This window comes from Phaethon aethereus (genome assembly GCF_964289735.1).
Source record: "Phaethon aethereus genome assembly, chromosome: Z".
Classification (NCBI taxonomy): domain Eukaryota; kingdom Metazoa; phylum Chordata; class Aves; order Phaethontiformes; family Phaethontidae; genus Phaethon; species Phaethon aethereus.
In genome coordinates, this window is record NC_138577.1 from 40,875,196 (window position 1) to 40,888,127 (window position 12,932).

General features: G+C 39.2%; 1 protein-coding gene across 1 annotated transcript in view; it reads left to right on the forward strand.

Annotated features, from left to right (window-relative positions):
• Window positions 1–12,932, forward strand: part of TRPM6 (transient receptor potential cation channel subfamily M member 6) — a gene marked incomplete at its 5' end in the record, with an annotated part of 104,402 nt that overhangs the window by 37,860 nt on the left and 53,610 nt on the right. Inside the window, 8 exons of the mRNA XM_082013371.1 lie at window positions 1,317–1,497; window positions 1,776–1,989; window positions 2,856–2,980; window positions 3,755–3,926; window positions 5,210–5,384; window positions 6,632–6,755; window positions 8,804–8,876; window positions 8,998–9,098. Coding sequence (XP_081869497.1) covers window positions 1,317–1,497; window positions 1,776–1,989; window positions 2,856–2,980; window positions 3,755–3,926; window positions 5,210–5,384; window positions 6,632–6,755; window positions 8,804–8,876; window positions 8,998–9,098 — 1,165 coding nt within the window. The remainder of the gene's footprint in view (window positions 1–1,316; window positions 1,498–1,775; window positions 1,990–2,855; window positions 2,981–3,754; window positions 3,927–5,209; window positions 5,385–6,631; window positions 6,756–8,803; window positions 8,877–8,997; window positions 9,099–12,932) is intronic.

Consider the following 12,932-nt stretch of genomic DNA (forward strand, 5'->3'; position numbering starts at 1 on the left):
TACATGTGACACTGGAGCTCAAGTCTTTTCTGCAGTGCTAGACTTCTACAACTCTTTAATTCTCTACTGAATAAGATTGTTTAATTGAGTTACTAATTCCCCAAGAGTGTGGGAGGCTTCCTTCTCCAATCTGCTTTTGCAGAGCATTGAATCAATCAAATGTAATTTGCCTGTGTTGGAAAAACTTGAGTGCAAACTTAATTTCATGGTTTCTGGGTGTCAGAAAGTGCCTTTCTAAAGCACTTAATTTGCTTAGGGTTATTTTGGGGTTTGTTTTAGTTTGTTTGGGATTTTTCATCTGTTTCTCATTCACCATTTAGTTCTCACTCATCTCAATAGAAAACTCTCTCCCTTTCTGCATGTACCTCTTCAGGGTTTTGCAGATGTTGATTACATCTAACGGGCCCCTACATCCACAAGTAATACATCTTGAGTGCCAAGGCAGTCATTGAGTTTGGGTTGTTGAAGCTCTTTGGTGTCTTAAAAGACTAAAAATGAAGAATTAATCTCCATTTCCCAGGGTATATTAACTTGTGAAACATTTAGGGGAAAACTGGACTGTCAGATGTCACTATAAATTACATTGAAGTTAATCCTGTAGAAGAGACTGGAGCCTGTCAGAGCCTGTATGACAGTAATGCTGATTAAATTTGGAATCTGGGTTATTCATCCAGTTGCAAACCTTTAATGCTAACTGAGCTTCTGCTAAATTTCTCTTAACATTGCACTTCAGTCCATTTATTTTGTATATTTACTTTGCTGACGTCCAACAGTTAGTATAAAGGTCCCCCTGAAATTCTCTCTAGACTGAGGGTTGCTCCTCTCCTCCTGATTAACGGCATTAACTCCTAGATCCTTCTTCTGTACCTAGAATAGCCTGTGGTAATAACCACAGCAAACCTTGGTGTCTTAAGCTACTCTGAAATCTCACCTATGAGACCAATAAATCTGAGCTGCATTGCTTGGGTCAGAATTGCTATATGGGACTCCTAGAATTTTAGAGAGTCACACAGAATCACAGCATGGTTTGGGTTGGAAGGGGTATTTGAAGATCATTTAGTCCAACCCCCCAACTGTTTTTAGTGTTCCTCAGGTAGAGAACAAATTCTGTATCCGACAAAACATATTTATAATTTAATTCAATGACATTTTGCCATTGTTGAGATTTTTTCAGCTGAGTTAATTTTTATTTTCTGTGTCGGCAAGGTACAATGTCCTTCTTTGTAGAAAAAGCTATTTGGGCTATTCTGATGAAGATCCTAGAGTTGCATGCAAGTGTGTTTGATATAAAAGAATTCCTTTATTTTTAATGTGAGATGTTGCTGTGGACGGCTGATTGGAGATCACCCAGGAGTAGACTGTAGCTGGCCTGTCTATCAGGCTGCCCCACAGAGAGATGATGGAGAATGGTCTGTGCAAAAACACACAAAGATGAGTCCAACGGATGCATTTGGTACAATCAATTTTCAAGATGGAGATCACACTTACCATGCCAAGGTAATAGATGTGTTTATATGTCCGACTTCTTTTTGTATTTTCAGCGTGAGAAAGACAAAAAGTGGTTTTGGGTGAATATCAGGTTATTTGTCTTAAGAGAGCAGGGGAATCTAGAAGTAAATCAAGTTAGAGTGTGTGTATGATATTTTTACATTGAACTCCACCACGATTAAGCATAGTCTGTCTTCCTGTTTGTATTGCTCACTGGTTATTTTTATGCTGTCACTTCAATTGTATTGTGAAAGTGTATTGAAAAAAAAAATTATTATTTCTTCCAGTATATTAGACTGTCTTATGATAGCAGTTTGGATCAGCTGTTGCACCTGATGGTTAAAGAATGGCAGATGGAGTTGCCAAAGCTAGTGATATCTGTTCATGGAGGCATTCAAAATTTCAAGCTTCCCTCAAAAGTCAAACAGGTTTTCAGCAAAGGATTGGTGAAGGCTGCTGAAACTACAGGAGCATGGATAATTACAGAAGGCATCAACAGTGGTATTTTAATTCTTTTTTTCTTTGTCTCAGTCTTCCTCTGGTGTTCTTTCTCTGCATACGAGCATATACATTTAGGGCAAATATTATTACATTGTTTGATAATTTGTGACATTCTAGCACAAAATTAAGCTTTTTTTACAGAACAATGCATAGTTCAAAGAGTGACATCACGTTCCTTTGCTGTTGACAAACATTCTGAATATTTTTAATAACTTCTTTTTATTAAAGAGCAGAGTATTCTGCATAAGAATCACTGGTAGTAGGTAACCAGAACTTATTTGCAGTCAATTTTATGTGCTTCATCAAAATATTTAGGTTCTGAGGACTGTGATTTGTGTTTTTGAAACAGTTTTCACATCTAAATTTAACTTGTGTTTTGTAATTAAGGATGTTTGAATTATGATAATCTATTGATCAGCCTATTAGTATCTGAAACTCCCTGTAGACTACTCTAAAAAACTGACGGTGTCAGTAAGCCATGGAACTGAAACAGTTTTACATCTTTAAATTTTATTCAATCTGGTGACCTTACAGGAGAACTGTTCTGTGCATTTATGTAAATAATAAAGCTTTTATGGAGGAAGAAAGCACCATTAGCAACATATATGAATATTATTAATTACAAATATGTGTTGAGTTTTAAGCATTGGTGCATTATGTAAATATATATGCATTTTATATATATATATATGTTATAGCCTTACAATTACTTCAGACCACATCAAATATACAAGTGGGCTGGGATGGTTTGTTTCTGGTTAAAACAGAACCATAGAATAAATTAAATTATGGGAAACCCTTTCGCCGGTGTCCTGTAGCAGGTCTCTGAATGTAGAAGAAAAATGATGGTTTAATTATCTGTTTAGGAGTGTCCAGGCATGTAGGGGATGCACTGAAAGGCCGTGCCTCACCACACTTGAGGAAGATCTGTGCTGTTGGGATTCCTCCTTGGGGTATCATTGAGAACCAGAGGGATCTCATTGGAAAAGATGTGAGTTGGACACATTTTAATATTAAAAAACCTTCATGTTCAGGGGATGTTATAGCTTTCTTGCATACTTTATTTTCTGCTTGCTTCATTTCATTGATTTGATATTTTTTCTCAGAGCCTTAGATTTTGCTCAGCAGTAGAATTCTGTGGCGTGTTGAGGCACTGTATTTTGCTTTTTATATGTAAATGAATAGTTTTAAAATATTCTTCTTACAGGAAATTGCCATCCTTTTTTAAAATTCCGTAATTAATTAGGCAATTCTCTTGTGGTTGCAAGTGATGTATTTCTATATTCACGTGATTCAGGTCGAGCAATCAGGTAAACAGTATACACAATGTGCTATTAATATGTGTGATTTTTATTCATAAACTAGAACTTTATGTGAGTGCCAGTGTGAGGGCCCAATCTACAAAACTGTCTAAAAACACTTGACAAGTAAGGCGCAGTCATTCCTGATAAATGATAGCTCACATGTTTTTAATGGGAATACATCCACGAAAAATATGCTGTTGTATTTCAACTGTTGCAAAGAAAGGCAGGCAGTGACTCTGCCTTAAGGAGTGCAAGCCTAATCAGAAATGCTTTCTGTGGTATTAATTGTGGTTTTGTTGCTGCTAAGAACCAAATGAAACCCTATGTTTGAGTAGAGCAACAAAAAGCATGATGGAGGCTTTCAGATCACAGTATGATGAAGAAATACATACCAGCAAGGCAACGTAAATGGTGGTATTTTGTTGGTTTCTTTGAAGATCTTTTTATTTTGGTTTTCTTAGGTAGTTTGCCTGTACCAGACTCTTGGTAATCCACTCAGCAAGCTAAGTACCCTCAACAGCATGCATTCTCATTTTCTAATGGCAGATGATGGGACAGTAGGCAAGTATGGGAATGAAATGATGCTCAGGAGGAATTTGGAGAAGTACATATCACTTCAAAAAATACACACAAGTGAGTACTGCTGTGGTTAGCTTTACGACAGCAAAACCTATCCTAAAAGTTGTGGATGTACTTGACGTTTCCTGTTACATGTTGTACGTCTTCTTTTGCCATAGATTTCACTGAGGCTTAAAGTTACTAATTGCATGTGTCTGGAACTCTAAATATCAGGGAAGTGAAAAGGACAGCATTGCTATAAAGCATTATGCATTTGGGCTAACTCGTATTTTGGTTTCTCGGTTGTAGTGACATCTAAATGACTCAGATTGTTTAGTAAGTATTGCGCACTTGCTCACTTTGCAGTTTTATGTGGTCTTTAATATCAGCACTAGATAGTTTCCTAGCATTTTGCTAGGGGGAAAAATTGTCACATTCCTTCTTCCTCTGTTCATTACTTTCATCTTCATCACTCTTCTATATTGCAAGCCTGTGACCTCCTCAAGTACAGCAACAAAGACTGGTTACGAAAGGAATACCTTCAGCCAATGTTTGTTTGTCCGATTGCATAACTTCAATTGTTTGTCTATACAGTAACTCAGTTATGGTATAGAAATCATGAATGAAATATTTATTACATAGACAAGTATTTCTTTTTATGCACTAGATTGTATAAATCATGTGCAAGTTCAGTCTTACCTAGAATCTTGAGGTATGTTAAAAAGACATTAGCAGAGTTATGATATTGAATCCTTGTTTCCTTTCTCTGCTCACATTATAGTATTTAGAAACTTAGAAACTTAACTAATTTTTAATGTGTTCGTATTTAGAGCTTCTTACTCAGCCTCTTATATCTTTTCTTACTATGAGTTTTTGCAAGTCAGACTTTCTGTTGTTTTTCGATTTCTGTTGTATCTTACTTGAAGTTTATTTCTGGTTGTTAAAAGAACCATCCTGCTGCTGTAAAACTGGAGAAAATCTTTAAAGAAATGCCTGATTACTTTTCTATGTGTGTAGGTAAACAAATGGATATTGATGACATCTCAAACACCGTCAATGTCCTTGCATGTGACAGCTATTGTAAAGGGCAGAGGGATATCCTAAAGGATGTTTGCTTTTTCCAGTGCTAGGGCTGCTTACAGTTATATCAGAGGTTTTCATGGTCTTTTTGATCTGGTTGCAGAAGGTCTGTGAAAGTCTTAAAAAGTGTAAGTCAAATTAGAGATGGTGAAGGCATGATTTCCTCTCCATTGAACTATGTACGAGACTCCTTCATGAGTATTTATTTACCAGATGTTCTGTTTTTTTGTGGTGTGATTGAAACCCGTTTGTAACTCACTAGGTGTGTTTTGAAACAGGAATGGGCCAAGGTGTCCCTGTAGTTGGGTTGGTGGTGGAAGGAGGCCCCAATGTGATCCTGATGGTGTGGGAGTACATGAGGGCCAGCCCAGCTGTCCCAGTGGTGGTCTATGAGGGCACTGGCAGAGCTGCAGATATCCTGGCTTTTACCCACAAACACACAGGTGATACGGGGTGAGTAGCGGCATGATGCTTCTCCTGCTTGGTCTGTCATATTGGGAGGGACCTGAAAATGCCTGTCTTAAAACAGCTGAGATAATTTCTAATGCTTCTAGTAATGACCCCCCCATGGTCTTTTGCTGGTTTTTACTTCTGTGAAGTGAGAGCAGTTTCTTCCTTTCCTGTCTCAAACTAGTACTGAAATAATTGTTCTGCCAAGTTTACTAAGGCTTTTTTGAAGAGGAAAAAGAAAGTGCATCTAGCTGTTTTGAGTTATTATAATGTTTCTCACCCTTGGTGAGGGACACTGCTGGATCACCCCAGAGTGCCTGCCTGGGTTTTGTCTCAGTCCTTTCTCCTGCCATCAGTATTCTCTAAGTGGGCTTGGATTTGGGTTGCACAAACCTTTTGAAACTAGGGCTGGGGTTAGTTGCTCTATGAGCCTCAGGCTGGGGTAGGAGGAGGACTAAGGTGCTTTGGTTTGGCTTTGGCTTTGGTTTACCCAGTGGTAACCCAGATTTGTGATCCTCATCTAGCTGTAACTCTTTATGTCACCTCCAGTTAGGGCTTTTAAAATAAAATTTTAAAAAGTTGGCCTGGGTCCATTCAAATTAAAAAAAAAAAAAAGAAAAATTTAATAAGCTTTGTATCCTAATTGTTTATTTATTATCTTTTGTAAATATTCCTTTGTAAAGGAATTATCTTTGTAAATATTCCTTGTGTGTTTTATGGAGAACTTTTTTCCTCACTTGCTTTTTCTTTCATATTTTTGATCTTTAAAAAAAAAATCCTTCCATTTCAAGAGAAGAGAAAAATATGGACAGAAAGGTTAACAGAAAGATAAATGAGGGGAAAAAAGATGGGAGAGGCATGAAGCCTGATGAACAAATAATGAGGAATTTAATTTTATCCCTATATGATTATTGAAAGAAAGAAAAGGTTTTCTAAACTTGTAGTGATTTTTAGCTCTATATTCACAGACAATCCTTTGAAAATTGTTAACTTTTTCATTTGTCCTATTTCCAATACTATATATGTGTGGTCAGAACTAATTCCTGTGTGAATAATAATTTATGTTATGAGATGTTTTTACTTTGTTTTGTTGAAAGAAGGCAGGAATACGTCAACAGAGAAGTAGAAATAAAATAGATTTCTCATATGTCTCTGCTTAGCACAAGTTTCGTCTTTTGCTGAGGTGTCATTTGGGCTGGTAAGAAGTAGCTAAAAATATACTTATTCTTGCTTGTATATCTGTTTTTCAGGGAGCTGCGCCCTCAAGTGAAGGAGGAGGTCTTAGTGATGATTCAAAACACGTTTGGCTTGGGACAGAAACAGTCCAGTCACCTATTTCACATTTTGATGGAATGCATGGAGCACAGAGAGTCTGTGAGTGGGGTTCACGCTCTGAGTATAGGATGTCTTCATTTGCTGTTACTCTTTTTGCTCTTTTCTGTGGTGGGTTGGCATGGGCACAGCAGTTGTAGAGGTAATGGTGTTATCTCTAATACAAAAAGAACACAAAAGTGTCTGTGCTAATTTATATATTGGGTAGCTCCACAGAGCCTGTTTGGATAACTTCACAAGTCTCAGTGCTTGCTTATGAAATGACAGCCTTTCTGATTTTAGTAAAATGACAGACATCTTTGTTTTCTCAGGAAACATCAAGTAATTCTTACTTTTTTTTTTCCTCTGGTAGTGTCTTGTTTGTAATTTAGAAATGTTTCCATCCGTTCTTCTACTCATGTAGCCATCCATGACAGCGTTCCAGTCATGCGAGCTATCCCACCATGTCTCTGTGACTGCAATGATATCATGGCCCTGAGACCACACACAGATCTGTAGTTCTTCCTGTTTATTCCCCATGCTGTGTGCGTTGGTGTACAAGCATTTCAGGAAGGGATCTATGATCGATTGTCACAGACAATCTTGATATTATTATTACCCTCCCCCTTTGCATCTAGTTTAAAGCCCTGTCAATCAGCCCCACTATCTCTTGGGCAAAGACCCTCTTCCTCCTTTGAGAGAGGTGTCTCCCATTTGATGCCAGCCTTCCTGGTGCCGTGTATGCCATCCCATTATCAAAAACCCCAAAATTGTTGTGGTAACACCAGCCACAGAGCCATGTGTTGATGGATTGGATCTTCCTGTTCCTTCCAGTGTCACTGCTTTCAACTGGAAAGAGGGAAGAAAAAATAACCTGTGTCCCAGATTCTCTCACTAACTGTCCCAAGGCCCTAAACTCTCTCTTAATTGTTCGTGGACTACAAATTGCTGCTTCTTCTCCACCCCCATGGAAAATCAGTAGAGGGTGGTAATCTGTGGACCTCACTAAGCTAAGAAGTTTCCTTGTGAAGTCTTTAACCCGGGCTCCAGGGAGACAGCAGACCTCCCTGTGAGGAGGGTCTATGTGGCATATTGGACCCTCTGTTCCCCTCAGAGCAGAGTCGCCTACAACTACAATCCTTCTTTTTTTCCCTTTGTGTGTGGTGGTGATATGGGCCGTAGGCCTGTCTGACTATGTAGACAGCTCTACGGACCCCTGAGGGACACCACTCGTCACTGGTCTCCACCTGGACATTGAGCCGTTGACCAAAACTCTTTGAGTGCAACCATCCATCCAGTTCCAGCAAGTGGTTCACCCATCAAATGCATATCTCCATTTTAGAGACAAGGATGTTGTGTGGGACTGTAACGAATGCTTTGCACAAGTCCAGGTAGATGATGTCAGTTACTCTTCCCTTATCTGCCAGTGCTGTAACCCTGTCGCAGAAGGCCACCAAATTTGTCAGACATGATTTGCCCTTAGTGAAGGCATGTTGGCTGTCACCAGTCACCTCTCTGTTTTCCATGTGCCTTAGCATAGTTTCCAGGAAGATCTGCTCCATGGTCTTGCCGGACACAGAGGTGAGACTGACCAGCCTGTAGTTCCCTGTGTCTTCCTTTTTAAAAATGGGGGTCATGTTTCCCCTTTTCCAGTTACTGGGAACTTCATCTGACTGCCACGACTTTTCAAATACAACTGAGCACCAAGTATTTGTTATGGGAGTAGTGACAATTACAGCAATGATCACTAAAATGGAAACTACCCGATATGTTTCTATTATTTTTTGTTTTACTTTGAGTGTCTGTTTTCTAGTTCAAAACTGATTAGATATCAACCATGCTGCGTTTTTACATTTCTCAGCTGTAAAGGCTAATCAAAAGTAAATAGTCTCATTATGCAGTAGGTTGATGCCAGTTTGCCTGGGATGCCATTGCATTAAAAAGCAAAATGGTACCTTTGCTGTCTGAAACAAAGGAAAATCATGCCTGGACCTTTGCCATTGTTTGTGTTGAAATGTGTATGATTTAATCTACCACAGCCTTTACCAAGAAGAAATAACTACAGACTTCTCTGCCTCACCTCAAATAGTATACTTCTGCAATTCTAACAGATAACCATATTTGATGCGGAGTCAGAAGATCAGCAAGACATTGATTTGGCAATTCTGACTGCACTCTTGAAAGGTACCTATCTAAAAAAATTGACCTGTTTTGAACTGACATACAGGCCCATTGGTTTACCTTTTCAAAGCAAAGGAGTAACACCAATGTGTGAAAACTGCTAGGTCCTTTGCTTGTTTCCTAGGTACCAATATGTCTGCTTCAGATCAGCTAGATTTGGCGTTGGCCTGGAACCGGCTAGATATTGCCAAAAAACACATTTTGGTTTATGGACAACACTGGAAGGTACTATTATCTTTTAATTTTCACAGTGGCTTTATTATGATGACTAATTTTCCATTATTTGCATTTGTCAGGCGTTAATTAAGGAATAGTTTCATGCTTGGAGTCAGTCTGGAGTAATCATCTTTGATTTTGGAGAGGCATTATTCTTAAAATTGCAAAGTATTCAGCTGCAGAGTGCATCAGATGAAAAACCAAACATTTATTTCCCTGGAGTAGAGGTGGTATCTAAAATTCCTGTAGTTTTTGCTGCTAGCTTTTCCAAATAGTTTCAGTGGTCCTTCTGGATATGTATTCCTCAAACCTGTTTTCGTAATCATTGGTGGTCAAGCCCATTTGTAGCCCATTGTAGCTCTTTTCTCCAAAGGAGTAAAGTGCAAATGAGTCTTGCCTCTTTTTTCTTAGCCCTAGACAGAAATACAGAAATCACAGTCTTTAAGGTGTTAAACAGGTAAAAAAAATAGAATTAACTATGTTAATATGGCATCATGGCATTATTTCAGATACTATTTCTTAGGAATAGCTGCAATCAATGCAAGCCATGATTTAGACCTACATTAACTATAACTGTGTGAAAGAACATACAACAGCAATTGAATTAGTCCTTATAAATTGTGTTTTTCAAGTTTTCAGGTATAATCTGGTATTTAAGTATAATCATCCTGAAGTGAGTTTTTATGTACATAACATGATATTTATAGATGATAAATATAAAACTGTATGTGCCTCAACACATGTGATTCCCACTTGTTATAAGAGTAAATATTTTCTTCAAGAAATTATATGTGATGCTCCCAGAGGTACTTTTTAAGTTTTCCCTTCCAATAATTGCAAACATGATTTTTCCAGTCCCGAGAGCCTTTTGTTCTTTATAATGTAAATTTTGGAAAATCGACAGCAGGTATATTTTTTTTGAGTGACCATAGCTAGTTGTTTGACACAAGAGAGCAGAATTTATTGATCACCACTTCATATTTTCCTGTGGTGTATAAGGCTGAATACATAGAGGTATATGCCTGAGATATTGTTGTTGCTACCTCTTTGAGCTCATTTCACTATCTGTGAAGTGGGTAGAGATGATCCCATCATGTTCTTGCACAAAACCAATAAATAAATGGTGTTTCAGTGCCCACTGAAAGGCAAAGAAGGAAATTGCTGGTTTCATTTTCAGGATTTGAGTGGTGTGTGAATAATAAGGGATGTGCCAAGCCTGGAACGATAAAATTAGGACAAAACGCTGAATAGCTCCTTGCTAAGAGAGCATCATTCACTCTGTGAACTGAATAAGACTAAGCCCTCTGGGGGACCATAGTATATGATTGAGTAATGAATAATTGTACCATTATTCATGGTGATGAATTATCTTATAACTTTTGAGTGTTTGACTGCATAATGTTAACAGTGTTTCTGTCCAACAGACTTTTGTTTTTATGAAATATGGAAAAAAATTGTGTATGCACAATGGCAGGTGCATAGTTTTGCCTTTGTGATTTTTTTTTACAATACTCTGTTATGTTTTGACTCTATGAAGAAAATGTCTTTTTCCCAGTGTCTTCTTCCATTGTTTTATAGCACGTACTTTTTTTATTTGTGTTTATGGATTTTTTTGCCTTCAACAATTCTGCTGTGAACTGTTGATACGCTCTATTGAAGCACATCTGTGTAAGGTATTAAAGGGGGACACCATCTATCTTAATCCTTGAAATTCTATGGGAGTAAGAGAGAAGCATTATGCTTTTGCCATTTTTATCACTGAAGATACATGTTGGCAATACCTGTGAGTCTGCATCATTCCTTTGCGTTTACATGAGAAGTGTGGCAGGTGAAACTTGCTTTGACTGGTGAATGAATATAAATTATATAATAATAGAATCATAGAACCATAGAATAGAATTGTAGAATCATTTGGGATGGAAAAGACCTGTAAAATCATCGAGTCCAACTGTTAGCGTAACACTGTCAAGTCCCACTAAACCATGTCACTAAGCACCACATCCACACATCTTTTAAATAGCTCCAGGGATGGTCACTCAGCCACTTCCCTGGGCAGCCTGTTCCAATGCTTGATAAGACTTTTGGTGAAGAAATTTTACCTAATATCCAGTCTAAACCTTCCTTGGCAGAACTTGAGGCCATTTCCTCTTGTCCTATCTCTAGTTAATTGTGAGAAGAGACCAACACCCGCCTCACCACAACCTCCTTTCAGGTAGTTGTAGAGAGCGATAAGGTCTCCCCTCAGCCTCCTCTTCTCCAGACTAAACAACTTCCGGTTCCCTCAGCCGCTCCTCATAGGACTTGTTCTCCAGACCCTTCATCAGCTTCATTGCCCTTCTCTGGACACGCTCCAGCAGCTCAACCCCCCCTCTTGTAGTGAGGGGCCCAAAACTGAACACAGGATTCGAGGTGCGGCCTCACCAGTGCCAAGTACAGGGGCACAATCACTTCCCTACTCCTGCTGGCCACACTATTTCTGATACAGGCCAGGATGCTCTTGGACTTTTTGGCCACATGGGCACACTATGGGCTTATATTGAGCTGGCTGTCAACAAGCACCCCCAAGTCCTTTTCCACCAGGCAGCTCTCCAGCCACTCCTCCCCAAGCCTGTAACATTGCCTGGGGTTGTTGTGACCCAAGTACAGGAACCAGCACTTGGCCTTGTTGAATCTCATAGTGTTGGCCTCAGCTCATCAATCCAGCCTGTCCAGATCCTTCCTGTCTTCAGGCAGATCAATACTTCCACCCAGCTTGGTGTCACCTGCAAACTTACTGAGGGTGCACTCAGTCCCTGCATCCAGATCATTGATAAAGATATTAAACAACTGCACACAAAACTGAGGTCTGGGAAACACCACTTGTGACCAGCCACCAGCTAAACTTTGTTTCAAAAAGAGTATGCTTGTCCAAGCCCTGAGCAGCCAGTTTTTCCAGGAGAATGCTGTGGGAAACAGAGTGAGAGGCTTTAGTAAATAAAGAGATCTTAAGCTGAGAATGTTAAACTTTGGTGGCTGTTTGCTACCTGATATTTTCATTTGATGCTTTCTGTTTCTTGGTGAAAGGAGGCTGAGGGGAGACCTTATTGCTCTCTACAACCACCTTGAAAGGAGATTGTAGCGAGGTGGTTGTCAGTCTCTTTTTCCCAAGTAGCAAGTGATAGGATGAGAGGAAACAACCTCAAGTTGTGTCAGGGGAGGTTTAGGTTGGATATTAGGAAAAATTTCTTCATGGAAAGGGTGTGCTGGTTTTGGCTGGGGTAGAGTTAATTTTCTTCATAGTAGCAAGTATGGGGCTATGTTTTGGATCTGTATTAAAAACAGTGTTGGTAATACAGGGATGTTTTTAATGTTGCTGAGCAGTGCTTAATACAGAGTCAAAGTCTTTTCTGCTTCTCACCCCACCTCACCAGCAAGTAGGCTGGGTGTGCACAAAAAGTTGGGAGGAGACACAGCTGGGACAGCTGACCTCAACTGACCAAAGGGATATTCCATACCACACGATGTCATGCTCAACGATAAACTAGGGGAAAGGTTGTCCAGGGGCCGCTGCTCAGGGACTGGCTGGGCATTGGTCGGTTGGTGGTGAGCAATTGTTTTAATTTGCATCACGTGTCTTTCTTGGGTTTTATTTCTCTGTCTTTTTTATTTTCCTTAGGCACATGGTTTATGGGATTTGTCAGTACTAGGTTAACAGTTGGACTTGATGATCTTAAAGGTCTTTTCCAACCTAAATGATTCTATATGTATGGGAAATAACAAATAACAGTTTCCTAGACCACACTGCTTTGACACAAGAAGATTTTAGAGAACTATTGCATAGTCCCCCCTTCGCTTCTGTCTTTC